General features: G+C 34.8%; 1 protein-coding gene across 2 annotated transcripts in view; it reads right to left on the bottom strand.

Annotated features, from left to right (window-relative positions):
* The window catches only part of LOC128983666 (39S ribosomal protein L9, mitochondrial), a 73615-nt gene that overhangs the window by 29047 nt on the left and 27074 nt on the right, over positions 1–17494 (bottom strand). For both annotated transcript variants that reach the window (XM_054403047.1, XM_054403048.1), the window contains exon 3: positions 11865–12034. In XM_054403047.1, coding sequence (XP_054259022.1) covers positions 11865–12034 — 170 coding nt within the window. The remainder of the gene's footprint in view (positions 1–11864; positions 12035–17494) is intronic.

Raw genomic sequence — 17494 nt, 5'->3', positions numbered from 1 at the left:
ATTGAGACAAAAATAACAATCAACGTAATTTAACAAGTACAGATAATAACAACAACAATATTTTTTTCAAGATTTATCTAACAATAACTATAGATAACAAAACGTTCTCGTGATACAGTAACATCAATAAATCTATGAAGCAAAAACAAGAATAAACTCGATTTTAGGGACAAACAAAAATAAAAATAAAACTGTATGAAGCTATAAAACAGGAATGATGAAGATAAGGCCAGAGACTCCTTCTAATGGATGATAATTGTTTGTTGAAGAAGTCAACTCGTAGTCCGACTTTGTTTCCAAGACGCTGCAATCTGGCAAATCCACCAGTAAACAAAGGTATCTGAAGATCGTGTTCCTCTTGGTATAAGGAAATTAAGAATATCACCACCAATTCTGTAGTCGAAAGTGCTACATGCTACAAGTCTTGTGAATGAGACAACATGACACTTAAATACATTAAGTACCATTGCATTTTTATTGCACCAGGTCTCGACGTTAGAGAGAGAGAGTTGGAGATGTTCATGGTCTAAGGATGAGAAGATCCAGGTAAATATCTTGAGGTCATCAGCAAATATCAAGCAATCAGTGGCCAGTACACCAATTGTGTCATTTATAAATGTACTAGCTGTAACCCGCGGGCTTTGCCCCGTTTTTCAAGATGATCTCGTTCGCATGGCTCAATAACGTCCTGGTTGAAGTTCGTTCGCTACGCTCACTCACCTTTAGGGTGGAGCTCGTTCGCTACGCTCACTCACCTTTAGGTTGGAGCTCGTTCGCTGCGCTCACTTGCCTTCAGGTTAGCTCGTTCGCTACGCTAACTCGCCTCCAGGTTGAAGTTCGTTTGCTACGCTTACTCACCTTTTGGTTGCAAATTAGCTGTTGTCATAAATGTAAAAGAAATAATAGTGCTGAACCCTGTTGGTAATCCTTGTAACTTTAATGCTATTGAACATCATAGAACAGAACCAACTTGTTTAATTGAAACAGCTGTTAAGATTCATCAATTCCATTTCTCATAAGGTTAACTCCAGAAACTCGGGAAACTCCAGAGCCATTGGGGCGGAGCCCAGAGGTCGGAGGGTAAAATCCTTTCTTAGTGAGCGTCTACTACCCAAAAGGAAGATGCCTGCCAAGTTTCAGGTTCCTAGGTCTTATGGTTTCTGAGATTTCGTGATGAGTGGGTGAATGAATAAGTCAGTGGTATTTGAGCTTTATATATATAGATTAAAAAGTAGTGGACCGAGCTGAGAGCTCTGAGGAGTAACGGAGGGAACATTGAAGAGCGAGGAGAAGGCTCCACTACATTTGACTATCAAGTAGCGATCTTCCAGGTAGCTTTCCAGCCATTTGACCAATAGACCACTAATTCCATAAACAGCAAGTTTGGCAATTAACAAACCATGATGAACCTTATCAAAGGTTTTGGAGAAATCCAAGTATATGCAGTCAACCTGACATGAACTAGTGAATGCCGATGTGACATATTCTTGAAATGACAGTAGGTTAGTTATAATGGAGCGGCCTCTAAGAAAACCATGCTGATTACAAGTATGCTTATTTCAAATAAGCATAGTGATGGTCCAAAAAGATTGATAAACGTTAGCCAGGGCCAATTGGATCACAATCCTACTAATCCTACTAATTTTATAAATGAGAAAGTTTGGATGTATGGATGTATGTATGTTTGTGACAAGTAAACGTGAAAAATACTGGTCGGATTGGGCTGAAATTTGGCATGATGATAGCTCACATTCCCGATTAACATATAGGCATATTCTTATTTCAAAAATCCTTTCGGGCTCCGCTCCAGTGGCTCTGCAGTTCCCCATGTTAAGCTTATGAATATCTATACTTATTTAATACCGGTACGCAAGCAGGATTTTTGTGACAATTACTCCTCCGAAACTACTGAACCGATTGACATGTTTTTGGTGTCATTGGAAAGAGCGTAACGTGAAGTTGTGCAGGAAACTTTCTTTTTAGGGAAATAATTAGAGAGTGAGGCCCTGGCGCCCTTTAAAGTTTCGTATTTCTCCATAAGATTAACATGGGAAACAAAAATTGTTATGAAATTCCAGCTGTTGTTAGAAATCAAAAGTGAGAAGAAGAGCATGTTAATTGTAAACAGTCAATACGTTTGCTAATTTAACAGTTTGCTACAAATATTTGTTGACTTGGTTGAAATTCGTTTTAAATTAACGCCTGTAATACTTATCAATTGCTCGAATTCGAGCAACAGGGACACTAGTTCATATTTAAAGGGAATTAAAGAATTTAGCCAGCTGTTTCAACTAAAAGAGTTGGTTCTATGATATGCAAAATCATTAAAAAGTTATAAGATTTACCAACAGGGTGCAGCATTATTATCTTTTTAATTATTTATGAAACAGCTAATTTGAACTAAGCAGCAACAAAAAAAAACTGTGATACGCAATGAAAACTGTAAAAGTAGGATTGTTTTACAGTTATGTTTATTTTTTTAATTTCACAAATAAGTTATAACAACAATTTTGCGAATTTTTAATAATCTTTTTCTCTATTGTGTAGGTGAAGTGGTAGAACATAATGGCTATGGTAGATGTGTAATACTATAGCATACCGTAAATTTAAGGAAGCAAATTTTCTCAAACCGTGTCTTCTCACATTGCAAGCCCAAAGATCGAGTATAACTGCAATAAGCATTTTATACTTATATGCCAACCCCGTACGAAGGACGGGTACTCTGCTAGTAGGTCTATAATTCAAAATACTACTTCGGATGGAAATGGTTTAAATCCAATACAATAGGAAAGTCTGGCTCTAACTTCATAATGATAGTATCCTCTAGTCGGGCTGTTCTGTGGTAGATTTTGATTGGGGGAAAGCAATGATTCACACCACAGAACAGCCCTATATGATACCTATGTCATAGGTTTCTTCCCATAAGTCTGATAAGAGATAAGGAACTTTTACATGATATCTGTCTGGCTGCATGGTTGTGAATTTTCCACAATTACTTGATAAGTAATAAGATTAAACCAAGTGCAGGTATGTTATACCTTAGACCATTTGATAAAGCATACAAATTGTCAAAAACTTTGAAAAAAAAACCATTAAAAATGACATTTTTGGAGTAAACAAAAATGTCAAATTTTGAAATTTAAAAGTGTCATAACTGTTGAACGGCTCAACCCATAGGTATGGGATTAACTGCAGGGTGTATATAATTCAAATATCTACAATATCTGACAAAAAAAAAAACAATAGGCTATGTCATCATAATGGTTGTATGGTTGACAGTTCTATGGTCAGAGGCCTGGCGGCACTGTGGGTGGTCTTTAGCTCTACTCTTTATAAAACTCAATTTTTGAGTAAACTATAGGTTTTTATGATTTTTTTTTTGTTTATTACCTTGCTCCAACTAGTACCCTGTTGATCTATGAGGTTTTAGACATTCTAAAGTGATTAATTTGAAAGATATTAATAAATAATGTATGGTTTGCATGAGGAAAAGGAATGAACTTCTTGTAAATCTGACTATGTTTTTTTAATTTTTAACCAAACTATTGACTTTTTATCCTCTAAATCGGTTCTATACCATTGAGTATATAGTTCTCTAGTGTAATAAAGCATTTTCAAGCGTTCAAAATATACAACTTTTAAGAAAATAAACAAATAAAGTAAGATTGCAGCAAAAATGATTTTGACTATTTTGTTAACGTAATGCTTTTAACCCATCAAATGAGTATTTTTGGTATATATTATAGTTTTATTCTATTTATACACTCTTTGTGCAATTGAAAAACCCTTAATCCTATTCAAAGTTATTATATTTAAGCTTTTTTGGCCATTTTATAGTTGAAATCAAAAATTTCTTTTACGCAAAATCAATTCTTACGTAATGTTTTTAACCCTTTAAATGAGTGTTTTTTGTATATCTTATAGTTGTTTTCATTTTATATACTCTTTTTGCAATTTAAAACCCTATAATTGTATTCAAAATCATATTATTTAAGCCAATTTTAAGCATTTCAAAGTTTAAGACGGGAAATCTGTTAGACCAAATTAATTATTTTACGTAATGTTTTTGACGCATTAAATGTATGTTTTTGACATAATCTATAATCATATTAGTTTTTTAGCCTCTTTGTGCTATTATAAAAGCTATACTTTCATTTAAAATCATAGTACTTAAGCCAATATTTGGTATTTCTATGTTGTACACAGTTTAGTTTCAAATCTAAATTACGTAAAAAGTGCTAATTTTTACGCTTAAATGTGACTTTTTATTATATTTCAAAGTGGTTCTATCCGTTGGAATAGCATTATGCGTTTAAACGCATTTTTAGCTTTAAATTAATACATATTTTTACTTTTTTGGGAAAAATTGATTTTTCACGTTGGAAAAGTCATATTTACATGCTGTTTGGACTTTTGTTCAACATAATTTCAACACGATTACAAATTATTAATTACTAGTGTACCTGTTGCTCGAATTCGAGCAATTGCGAAGCATTACAGGCGACTCAAAGATTATGGAAATACTCACAATCTACACAACAGTTAGATATAATCAAAATCTTTTGTAAATATCTTATCTTTTTTCAAAAAGCTGATCTTGTTCTTTTAGTGTTTTCTACAAATGTTTCCCTCTCATAGCCGCATTAGGTTGTCTATGATAACGATTATAAATGAAAAAAAAAACATTATTTCTATTTCTTCTGCTTGGTTGTGTTCTATGGCTTTTTCTATGTTTCCATTGTTTACAAATCAGTTATTTCAATGATTGCTCAAGAAATGTAGAGCAGTGTTTATTCAGTTTTATTTTTAGCCTATATCTAATTGTCCAGGATTTCTGGTTTTTTTTCCATTGTAATAATTTTACCAACCCAAGTTTCGTCGACAGATGCAATACGCCAAAGAATATCACCTACGTACAATCTCCAAGAAGTGGTAAAAAAAAGCAGAAACCAAGCCATACAATAGATATAAGTTAACCCCTTAAGAAATAATTTTAAGAGTTACTGTGATATTAGGATTTTCCACTAATTTGGTAATAGAACATTATATTGCAAAACATGACACGATGCAGAATAAAATCAATTTTAAAATCAGAAAACCCCATTGCAAATACTGTACTTCATTTTGAAAAATTCAATAAATCACAATTTAACAGCTGTTTCATTAAAAAGTAGTGTTGAATTATGCATATGGTAAACAAATTTGAAGAGGCAACTTTAAAGGCTTCTGGGGCAGAGCCCCATGGGAATTTACCTCGTTCCTCTTTTGATGGCTCATCTATAGACCAAGACCTTTCTTTAGAGACCCCTACCAAGTTTCTACGCCCAGCCGTACTCTCAAATTAGCTGGGACAAAAACCCAGTTTTTCCTCCATAAGAATAACATGGGATGGGAATTCAAAGGCCACTGGGGCAGAGCCCCAAGGGAATTTACCACGTTTCTCTTTTGATGGCTCATTTACAGACCAAGACCTTTCTTTAGACACCTCTACCGAGTTTCTACGCCAAGCCGTTCTCTCAATTTAGCTATGACAAAGAAAAACAGTTTCAAATTAATATATAGATATTTCTTCTATATAGTCTTTTCCAACGTTTAAAATCAATTCAGAGTGTACACTATGTATTGACACCTGAGTCAAGGCCGACCTCCCAGCTAGAATACTGACACCGCATTCTTTCTCTGCCGACAAATAATACCCTACTGCAGTTGTAGTTTTTTCCTAAATCAGAGTTTTGGAGATGATTAAACATATTCATCTTGTAGTACTCTTTATGCTGATTAAAACTCAGTTTTTACCTAAACTGTAGCTATTGTAGTTTTAAAGTTACAGACGTTTAATGTATCCATATTTTAAATGCATTTTTTACCAAAATAATATGCTTTTTCTATCAAATAAAACTGTTTCATGGTCTAAACAGTTGGGACAAATGGTTGACTAGCATTCTAATCACTTGATACCACTCTTAATCATCCTAATCATCAAAATGCAATTAACAGTATCTTCTTACTTGATGTATTGATTATTGCTAATTTTCAGTTTTTTCTGAGTTTGTTTAGGTAAGGTTAGGTTAGGTTAGGTTAGGTTAGGTTGGGTTAGGTCTATCTAAACCTAAAATAACCTAACAACTCAAATAACACAGACATCATGACGGTTCCTTATCTCTTATTAGGCTTATGGGAAGACACCTATGACATAGGTATCATGTCGGGCTGTTCTGTGGTGTGAATCATTGCTTTCCCCCAATCAAAATCTACCACAGAACAGCCCGACTAGAGGATTCTATGACATATAATCCTCTAGTCGGGCTGTTCTGTGGTAGATTTTGATTGGGGGAAAGCAATGATTCACACCACAGAACAGCCCGACATGATACCTATGTAATAGGTGTCTTACCATAAGTCTGATAAGAGATAAGGAACTATTACGTGATATCTGTCTGGCTGCATGGTTGTGAATTTTCCATAATTACTTGATAAATAATAAGATTAAACCAAGTGTAGGTATGTTATACCAGGGGCGGACTGGCCCGCCGGCCCACCGGCCAGTGGGCCGATGCGCCTTCTCAACATTCCAATATTTGCGCCCTCGTTAAAGGAAAAATTCATAAAAAATTTTAAAAAATGAGACGAGATGTGTTTTTAGAAAGCAAGAGGAAAAACTTAGAGTAAAAGTTTCAGCAGTGAATAGCAAAACATAAAGTTGGGTGTGAGACCTGAATAGACACTGTCGACAAGCGAGAGCAAAGCAGCTCTTCTCTCTCGTACGTGTAGGCCTACTCCGAGTGGAAGGCACTTACTTTACTCTGTGGTCTGAGCTACTTAAAAACAGCTGTCCTCTTCCCGCGTCATTTTACGCCGAACCCGAAAAAACTGCACTGCGACCACGAGTACTAGAAAAATACCGGTATGTATCATAAACATAAACAAATGACGTTTTTGGCCCGAAAATAAACATTATTTAACATTGAAATGAAATGAAATGATGTTTATTGCCGTTAAACTCAAATACAGGCATTGGCAAGCGTCACAATCAATAGGTAAACAATATAAAGTAAACATTGTTGCATTGTTTCACTAACAAACAAAATCCTTAACACTATAAAAACAATTACAAATTAAAAACTCTTTAAGCTGTCTCTTAAATTTACGAAAGTCCATTTCATTCCTGAGATCATTTGGGAGGGCATTAAAAAAATGACAGAATTGTAAAACATTTGCTTTTTAAAAAATGAAGTTTTGTGTCTGGGGATGTTCAAAGTATTAGTAGATCTTGTTTTATATATTGAATTTGGTATAAGATGCTGATAAAGTTCAGAGTTTTTCTTAAGAAAAAGCAGAGTATGAAAAATGTAAATACACGGAAAGGTGAGAAGACCCGTTTCAGAAAAAAAGCGCTTACATGATCGTCTTGGCTTGAGATGACCTAGGACTCTGATGGCTTTCTTCTGCATCCTAAAGATTTGTTTGGTGTGGACGTTTTCAGAACCCCAAATGCCAACGGCATAGGACAAATGTGGATATACGAGGGCAAAATATACAGTTAGCAAAACATCTCTGCTCATAAATTTTGAAAGTCTGCGAAGAACAAATAGTGAAGATCCTAACTTGGCAGTCACACAATCAGTATGAGAAAAATAGTTCAGATTCCTATCCTACATTGCTTAAATGGAACTGCCAAATCATATGTTCAATGCTCAGTATAGGATTCGGGCCAACGACATTATTTGTTTACGTTTGTGATCCATACCGGTATTTTTCTAGTATTCGTAACTATGCGACTAAATCCGACATCGGTCGGTGTCACGATGTCGTCTGTGGTAAACAACTAGTGAAGATAATTTAATATTATTCATATTTGTTATAATATTTAATTATTGCTCACACTATAACTATTTCACTTTAAGTCACATTTAATTTTTATCAATATCAACTCAACTCTCTTGTAGAATGGCGTTTGCCGTGCATGCAATAAATAAATAAAGAGTGTGAGCTGCCAATTAAAATGTGTCCCTCTTTAGTGAGTGTCTGATTTGTGTCTCTGTGTCGAAAGCTTCAATTTATTTTTATATTCTTTACCTACACAGGAAACATGAAAGAAAGCAGTATTGTAGAATCACTACTTTTACAAAATTTAAATAGATTTAGTGACAGTGTATTTGTTAACTTAACCATTACACAGTAAACAGTATTTTAATATGTGGCTACAGCCTATTAATTAATTATTTCAATATGCACTATGGCACTAATTTTGTCATATAGGGGCCAAGCAGGCGTTTACATCCCTAGGGCCACAAAATCACTTGTTCGCTTTTTTACTTAAAAGATTAATGTATATTAAATGCACAAGCTGTATCCATGGCATTGCAATAGACTTGTTTTTTTGTCACAGCTGCCTAGACAACTATTTATTGTTGTTTTTGATTTTGCTGATTCCTCAAAATATTTTACATAAATAAGAGGGGCGTTATATTGCAAAACATACTTGGGTAAAAAATAGCGTTCATACTACGAGGCAAAATGGGTTTGCAGCTCTCGATCGTTTCACGTTCTCGAATTCGTCTCGAACTTAAAACCCGATCTCGAGTCGGCAAAACCTCGCTTTCGGCCCTAGGTACGAAATATACTATTTTTTACGGTGGATTTAGAGACCCAAAGATTCTCACCCCGTTGCGAAGCACGGGCAGAAACACTATAGTTAATTATACGATTATAAAATCTTTACTGTTTTGTCTGTACATTGCGTAGATTCATGAAGTGTTTGGTTATTACTACGTGTTATATAATAAGAAAGCCGAAACGAGTCTTATGTCAATATCTGTACGTTTGTTTGATTGTTTCTGTCATTGTGTCTGTAACGCAAAATTCCAATTCACGTGTCCTACCTTAAGAAAACTAGAGTACCGTTCATGATCCAAATAGTTTTGTAATTGTTTAAATAAATTTGCCAAGTTTGATCAAAATATATCCATAAACAAGCAAACTACAACATTTTACAACATTCTTTATAAGAATAACATGGGAATTTTAAATTTACAATTTTTGAATTTGTCCTGTTACCAATAACCGTACAAAAACACTTTGATATACTAAATTATTTGTTTTTTAAGCTATTTAAAAAGGTCTGGATATAAATTGGGAAATTTTGTATTTTTAAGGTAACGTTTTTCTCCATTTCATATATTAGTAACAATTATATGTATAGTATCAAATTCAGTAATAGCATTGACTACTGTATTTAAACCTTAACACAAGTGTTTATATAGTCAATGAGGCTACTGGTGCTACCGCTGATGGCTTATGCATGTGTACGTTAGTAGCTAGCAGACAATTTGCCAACTAGGAACATGAAATCAGCTGTTCCCCGTCCTCACTGTCGCGGTTGCTCGCCTAGCATGTCAACACCTGACTGCTGAAAAATTGGATGAGGCGACAGTAACTTTTTCTAGTACGCTTCTTTACCATGATACCTTCTAATTCAATTTTGTCCTTAAAAATGTATACCCATCTCTAAGATTTGTTGCCAACTGACAAGCAATTAAAAAAAAAAAAAAACTATTGTTTATCATCCCTGCAAAACTGCTAATAATTCATTTTCAAATTTTCATCAGAATTCCGTTAGTTTAAATCAACGATAGCATAAGACCAATAGATGGAGCACGCCTATCTAACTAACATACAAGCAGTTGAAGCCAGGTCCGCCATCTTAGCGCAGGTTAGAAGAGTTTTAGATGCCCATGAAAACGGCACCAAAACTCAATGTCCAGCTTCAAAATAACTTGACATTTAGCCTATTTAGACTAAATGTAAATCGTTGAAACTACGTATGAAAGATGTCAATTAGTCTAGGACACTATTGGTTCTAATTAAAAGCTTAAAAGTTTATATTTTCTATTTTAAATCTTGAAATAAAGTCGGTACTTTTAAATGAGTTTTAAAATATGACCTAAAAAAGTTCGTCGGCTGCTACTGTTTTAATTTTTTGTCAGGTAAGTTAAAAAACGGTGGATTTTGTGGCTAAAGAGCTCAATTTCTTGGATCATATTTTTTAAAAATTTTATAAAGGAGAGTTGTATAAAGAGTTTCAGAAACCACCTTGTGACTTTGAAAATACATTGTAAACCAAACGCCAAAACCTTTAATACGATATAGATACATATATTATAAATTAATTTGTAGCTTTTGAGAATTTTTCTTCCGCTCAAAAAGTTGTTGTTATTAATTATGTAAACTAACTTTTTGTAAGATATGGTAAACGCTAGAAAACAAATTAAAAGCGTATTTTAAAGGTCATTGTTCAACCGTCATGAATTGTTACATACCAACCTTTAGGGCCTATTGGTGACATTGGGGAGGTGGAAGTCTAAATTAAGTTCATTACAATTACGTCAATAACCTTGAGCTCTGCTAGTAAGATGCCGTTGTATGGTGGCGTGTCGGGGAGAAGGGTAAAGGGGATTAATTATTGTGCTTACTCATTCGTTCTTACCCACAAACAAACTTATTTCAAGCCTAAAATGAAGAATGTAGATCTAACTTCTATATTCGTTCGGAAAACGTCAGTCTTAGAGGCAAGATGCCTGCGCGGTCCATCACAAGTTACTGTCTTTACTACTTTTTTTAGTAAGCCTATGTGTATCAAGTCAAGTAGGTTTTGCAAATATGATTGTGAGATGATTATAATCTGAACTAGCTTATGCATGTTGATAATAATATGTATTTTAATTTAAGTACTTTAATTGATTTGGTTATATGTTTACCTCATATAACATTTGAACATGGATTGAAACATTAGATGTCTTTGGAATACTCTGAGAGTGAGAGGCAAAACATAACTTTCAGCAATGATGCATCGAAAACTACTTTTACTGAGTGATTCAGAAATGTAATTGTAAAATATTTTGTCAACATGACTAGAATGTTAATAAAATAGATGTATCAGCACGAAATTGTTTTTAAGATAAAAAATTGCAGCATAAGACAACTTATATAGTGTTCTAACCTAAAACATTGTTATTGTTTTAATGTAAAAATTCAATTGATACAAAATAACTACGTTACCAATTTATGTTTGTTAAAAAAATAATGTTTTTAATGGTGTCATAAAATAAATTTAAATATTTATTTACTACACAAAATATTTGTAATGTAAAACATTGTTCACCACTCGGAGCAAAAGTATATTATTTATGGTACTTAAATTGTTTTATAGTACGTGGCAGTACAGTATTATTAGTTTATTAGTTGCTTGTTGCACTGATGTTCTACACACTGCTCAAGCGCTACAACTCATTAAGTGGCATCCTGTCCACACACTGTTGATATATACTGAATTGCGGCATGGTGCCACTATTTAGAGTGTATGCTGGCACAAGAATTGGCAACATAGCATTAGGGAAGTTATAGTTCCAGCGGACGGCACGAGGCGCGCTACCTACCTGTATGGTTTCGTGTTTCACAATTCGGCGTGTACCTGCGCTACTTAAACTCACATCAACGAGTTCAAAAATACTCAATTGTGGCATGTGATGTTTAAACGACGTAATAATGCTGGAAAACCCAAAAAATGATCGAATTAGCTGTGGCACCCTGAAAAAGGTGCCACAATTTTTTAAGGTGCCACAGTACGGCCGTGTGCCTGTGAAGGATGCCACTATTCGGTGAATACAGACACACACAGACATCACTTCGAAAACCACTTTTTTGGGTCCAGGGGGGCCCAAAACGGATATATCCACTCAAAACTCAAACTCGAAAATTTTGACGAAAACAATACTTTCTCCATATAGTATGGTATAGGGGGAGAAAGTAAAAATGTGCAAAAGTGGCTAAATTTTAAAATCAAATTCAGAAAAATGTATGCTTACTCTTTCAACAGAAACTGGAACTCGACTAGCTTGAAGCTCCATATCTGCTTTAATTTTCTTCGAATATTCAATCATTTCGGGTGTAGCATAATCTGCCAAACCAGGGACCAAGAGTTTGTTGTATGCTGCCGAGATTTTCATTGAAATCAAGTCACCTGGATTGCCAATACCTTTAAAAAAAACAATAATTTGAGTGAGACCAAATAATACTTAAACGTCATATACAGTAACATTGTACAGTACAGTTAGTTTTACGAGTGAAAACCAGCTTGCGCATGTTTGCATGAGTATGATTACAAACAATGAATCACCTGGGAGGCGACCGCCACGCTGGTGTTATATCAGTGTATTATCGTTCTTGATCCACTCGATTGTCCCAACGCATAGTCAGTCTTGATTCATGGAATACAACACAATCTAACAGTTGCATTAAGTTTAGTTTTACACATGCCTTAAGCGGGGTTTACACTGGCATGTAGTACCAGCGTAAGTAGGATATGCAAGTTAATGCAAATGAAATTGCATTCAAGTTAAGGTTTACTCACTTTTACCTTTGCAAGGGATATTTGCTTGGTGTCCAGTCAGAGAATCTTTTCTTCTGTTGCAAAATGTTGGATTACATAGATAACACTCAAGCTGTAGTGAGAGAGGGTTACCTCGTATTGTAATATTAAGCAGATGTTACAATTAACATCTGTTGGATTATTTACTTTGAATTGTTTATATTTTTAATGTTCATTCTTTGTAACTTAATCTCAGTTAAATAATGTACTTTTGCATCAAGACTAATGAATTCTCAATATTAATTAATACACAATATTAAAACATGGCGCAGTTGTCTAATGAACCTAATGTTTCCCTTAGTGTGCCTCATGAAGCTGCAATTTCCCTAAATGTGAAACCACCAGATCCTTTTACCTTCAACCTAAGTGAATGGACAAGATAGAGGAAACGTCATCTATTCATTGAGCAGACTTAAAGAAGCCAATGGAAAACTGTTTGGTTTTTATTTATTAGTTTTAAATAAAGGAGACATTTTTAGCAACAGTAAAAGTTTCTTGTTTAAAAACATAACATCAAACTTATTATTAAACTAGTGGAGTACCCGTCCTTCGTACGGGGCTTTACTTTATATACTGTTTCTTGTTTAGTTGTCTTATCATAATAAGATTTTTGATTGATTCTTTTTAAATAAAAACAATAAAAGTTGGATAAAGAAATTAGTTTTATTTTATTTAACAAAGCCCATGTTATGAGTAGAATGATAATCATTTGTTATTATTCAATAATAAACAACACATGTTCTTAAAGAATATTAATACCAACTCAACTCACAGGCTCTCAGGTTTCAAAATTTTTTTAATTTGCCCTCAAACCTGAGAGGTTCAAAAGTTCCTTCAGTCGACTAGAAGGTAAACTCTTTGTCAAGAAGTCTGCCAACTGAAGTCTTCCAGGTACATGTTCCATTTTGTAACATCCTTTGTTGAAGTGCTCTCTAACAAAGTGGAACCGAACACTGATATGCTTTGTTCTTCCATGTGTTGAAGGATTGTGTGCTAATTGTACTGCACCAGCATTGTCAATGTACATAGTTGCTTCGATCGATGAACTGCTGATTTCTTCTAACAAGCCTTTAAGCCATATTACTTGCTTAGCAGCTTCACTAGCAGCAGCGTATTCCGCTTCAGTAGTTGATAGTGAAATACAATTTTGTTTCTTTGAAAACCAACTAATGGCTCCGCCAGCAAACAAACATAGACATCCTGAACGTGACTTTCTGCTGTTTTCATCACCTGCGAAGTCTGCATCGGTGTAACATTTCAGAATCTTCGGTTCATCGCTCTGCTTCGTGTAGCGTAGAACGTAGTCCTTAGAACCTTGCAGGTAACGAAGGATTCTCTTGACTTGGTTCCAGTCTTTGATGGTTGGACTAGTCACATGCTGTGCCACCATACTAACTGCATAGCAGATGTCTGGGCGAGTGTTTGTCAAATATAGCAAACTGCCCACAGCTTCACGATACGGTACTTCTGTTGATAGAGGCTTTGCATTTGTGTTGACATCGGATTTGTCAAATGGTGTTGACACTGCGTTACAGTTTGACATCCGATACCTTTCTAGAACTTGATCTAAGTATGCCCTCTGGCTGAGAACTATTCCATCACTTGTTTGAACAATCTCGATTCCAAGGTAAGTTTCAGGTTTTGATACTTTGATTTCAAAGTTTTGTTTCAAGTTCTGCACAAATACATTCACTTGTTTTTCACAAGTACCACATATGAGTCCATCGTCCACATAAATGATGACGAACATCTTTTCGCCATTTCCTTCACGAAGGAACAAACAAGGATCTGCTGTACTCGGTTTGAAATTTTGAGATTTCATGAACTCAGAAAGTCTTTTATTCCAACACTTAGGACTTTGCTTAAGGCCATATAAACTACGTTGTAGTTTCCACACTCTTCCGGAGTTGTCGTTATAACCTTCAGGTTGCTCGACATAAACCTCTTCATCTAGCTTTGAATGTAAAAATGCTGTTTTTACATCAAATTGTTTCAAAAACATGCTTCCCTGTGCTGCTATATTTAATACTGTCCTTAGAGTATCGAATCTTGCTACAGGACTGTAGGTGCTAAAATAATCTACTCCTTCTTTCTGAGCCTAGTCCTTTGCAACAAGCCTAGCTTTGTATCGATCTGGATTTTTCTTCTTTGTAAGAACCCATCTTACTCCAATTGCTTTCTTGTTCTTGGGTAACGGTACAAGCTTGTAAACTTGGTGTTTCTGAAGAGATGCCATCTCATCATTCATAGCTGCCTGCCAATGAAACCACTCTTCACTACTAACGGCCTCATTATATGTTGGTCCAGCTTCAGCTACAAGAACATAATCTTGAAGATAACTAGGTGGTTGCCTTTTCCTTCCCGGTCGATCTTCCTCTTCCGGTTGTTCACAATATTAAATTTCATCAGGTCGATCTTCCTCTTCCGGTTGTTCACAATATTAAATTTCATCAGGTCGATCTTCCTCTTCCGGTTGTTCACAATATTCAATTTCATCAGGTCGATCTTCCTCTTCCGGTTGTTCACAATATTCAATTTCATCAGGTCGATCTTCCTCTTCCGGTCGTTCACAATATTCAATTTCATCAGGTTCAGCTTCTTCATTTTCCTCTTGATAATTGATTGGCTGACTCTTGTCTTCGCATAGGATAGGAATGGAAACGGTTTTGTCAAGTTCTTTGTCTTCATCAGGAACAGTCTTAGCCCAATCTTCTGTGATGCCCTCTGCTCTGACAACCCCTCCTTTCTGATAAGGTTTAAAGACAACATCTCTACTGACCACTATTGTGTGACCGTTGTAGACTCAAAATCCATCTCATTTAGTGATGTAAAATACCCAGGTATTTAAAACTCGGGGTAAATAAAATACCCAAAATCCATAAATACCCGGGTATTTTGGGTATTTATAAAATCAATTGAAATTCATTTATATTTACCCCTAAATATGTTATTGTTACATGATAAATTAGGATAGTCAATAACACCTTTTACAGTAACTTGAAGCTTTGCTCGCTTAATGATTTAGCACTTTTTTTTAATAATACATAAAGTTTCTAAATAAGCATGGGGTTTTGTGTCTTAAATCGAGTAACATCAGTTAAATTTAACTCACTAAAAAATAGTATGTATTAAAAAAGGCTGTGGCTATTTCAATTTTTATAATTTCATAAATTTATAACCAATTAAATAACATAAACAAAATTATTTTAATTTATAAATATCCAGGAATTGTTGGGTACTTATGATGCAACATTTTTATTGTATAAATGGTTTGGAAGGCTAGACAGACCTAAGGCCTATTTGACATCTAGGCAGAATGATAGAATACTTTTAAGTAGGCTTAATTAAACTTTTCTGTGTTACCGCTTGGTTGGAAACAATAATATATTTGGATAAACCTACTAAAAAACGTATCTCCTGTTTTTTGGCCGAACCTAATATAATTTTGAAAGATTTATTGTGCTATAATAATAATAATAATAATAATAATAATATAATAATATCTTTATTGCCGTGAAACAAATATAAAATTGCATGGCATCCGTCAACATTTAATACAGGCATAACAAGCGACAGCAAAACAAATAAATACAACATCATAAAACAATTAATAATACAAATGATTAAAAAATTACACAGAACTTGTCATTTGATTGATTGAAAACCTCAGAGCAGCCGAACACCATCTACTCATTTGTGTCAAAAAACTCACCCACAGTGTAATATTCTTTATTAATCAGATATCTTTTCAAAATCCGTTTGAACCGTTTTTCGTTCCTTTCTTTCCTTATCTGTTCAGGAAGACTATTCAAAAATCTCACCCCCGTCTGAGAGGGCAAGCTTGAGGCTGCACGGGACCTGTTTTGGGCCAACCTATATTGTTCTCTGCCTCTAGTTGAATAGGAGTGAATGTCCTGGCCTTGTGTTAGGCTGCATTTAAATTTGGAAAACGTGGCAGCTTCCAAGATATACAGAGAGGCAAGAGTAAGCAGGCCTAGCTCCCTGAAGACGGTCCTACAAGACTCTCTCACCTGTAGTTTAGCAACTATTCTGAGTGCTCTCTTTTGAAGACGGAACAACCTGTGGAAGTCCACTTCTGCACATCCACCCCAAATTGCAATTCCATAAGAAAGATGGGGGTAAATAAGGCCAAAGTAGGCCATTAGCAAGACATTTTCTGGACAAAATTTTGAGAGGACTCTTAAGGCAAAACAGCCTGAAGATACCCTCGTGCAGACGTTGTCAAGGTGGTTACTCCAAGTGAGCCCCCGGTCAATGGTGATGCCCAGAAACTTAAAATAATTACTATAGATTCCAATATTTGCTATAGATTCCAATGTTTTGTATCACAAGTTTATGAAATTAGATTTTTTTTATTTTGACACCATTGATACCAACAAAAGATTTAGAACAAAAATATTAAATCCTGCCATCCTACAGATTGAATTTTAAAATTATTTTTCTTAAGTTGTTTACACATAGGCTAGGTTAAGTTGTTTGACTAGGTTAAATTTTCCTGTCTTTCTAAATAATAATTATTAGGTACTTTGCAAATTATTTTTTTTCACTTTCAATCAAATAAATTCATTTATCCATCATAGAAATTAAAAAATCATAAGTAGTCAGGACCAGTGCAGCAACCATGCGACCAGGGTATTTATGCCGATTATAACCAGAAGTAAAATGCCAGTAGTGACCATATGAAATTTTGTTTAACACATTTTATCATCATTTTACTATCCTTGCAAGGTAATAATTGCAAAAAAACATCTAAATCTTCTCTAACTTTAATAAAAATTATAAATACCCAGTTTTTGGGTATTTACCCGGGCCTGGGGTAAATACCCGGGTAAAAACCCAATTTATATTTACCTACCCACTGGGTATTTACCCGGCCCACATCACTAATCTCATTCATCGCAATACCCAACCAATTTTCCTGGAACTGATTTTGCTGACCATTTCTTCCGTTTCTGTTTTGGGACATGCACATAGCATTCTGTACCGAACGGTCGAAAATGTTCAATTGGTGCTGGTCCTTTTCCATACCAAAGTTCATAAGGTGTA

The sequence above is a fragment of the Macrosteles quadrilineatus genome, unplaced genomic scaffold, assembly GCF_028750875.1.
Source record: "Macrosteles quadrilineatus isolate MER2022 unplaced genomic scaffold, UCM_ALF_1.0 Scaffold_1__1_contigs__length_201487025, whole genome shotgun sequence".
Lineage (NCBI taxonomy): Eukaryota > Metazoa > Arthropoda > Insecta > Hemiptera > Cicadellidae > Macrosteles > Macrosteles quadrilineatus.
The sequence above is the reverse complement of the archived record's forward strand: the minus strand, read 5'-3'. Positions and strand labels throughout refer to the sequence as shown.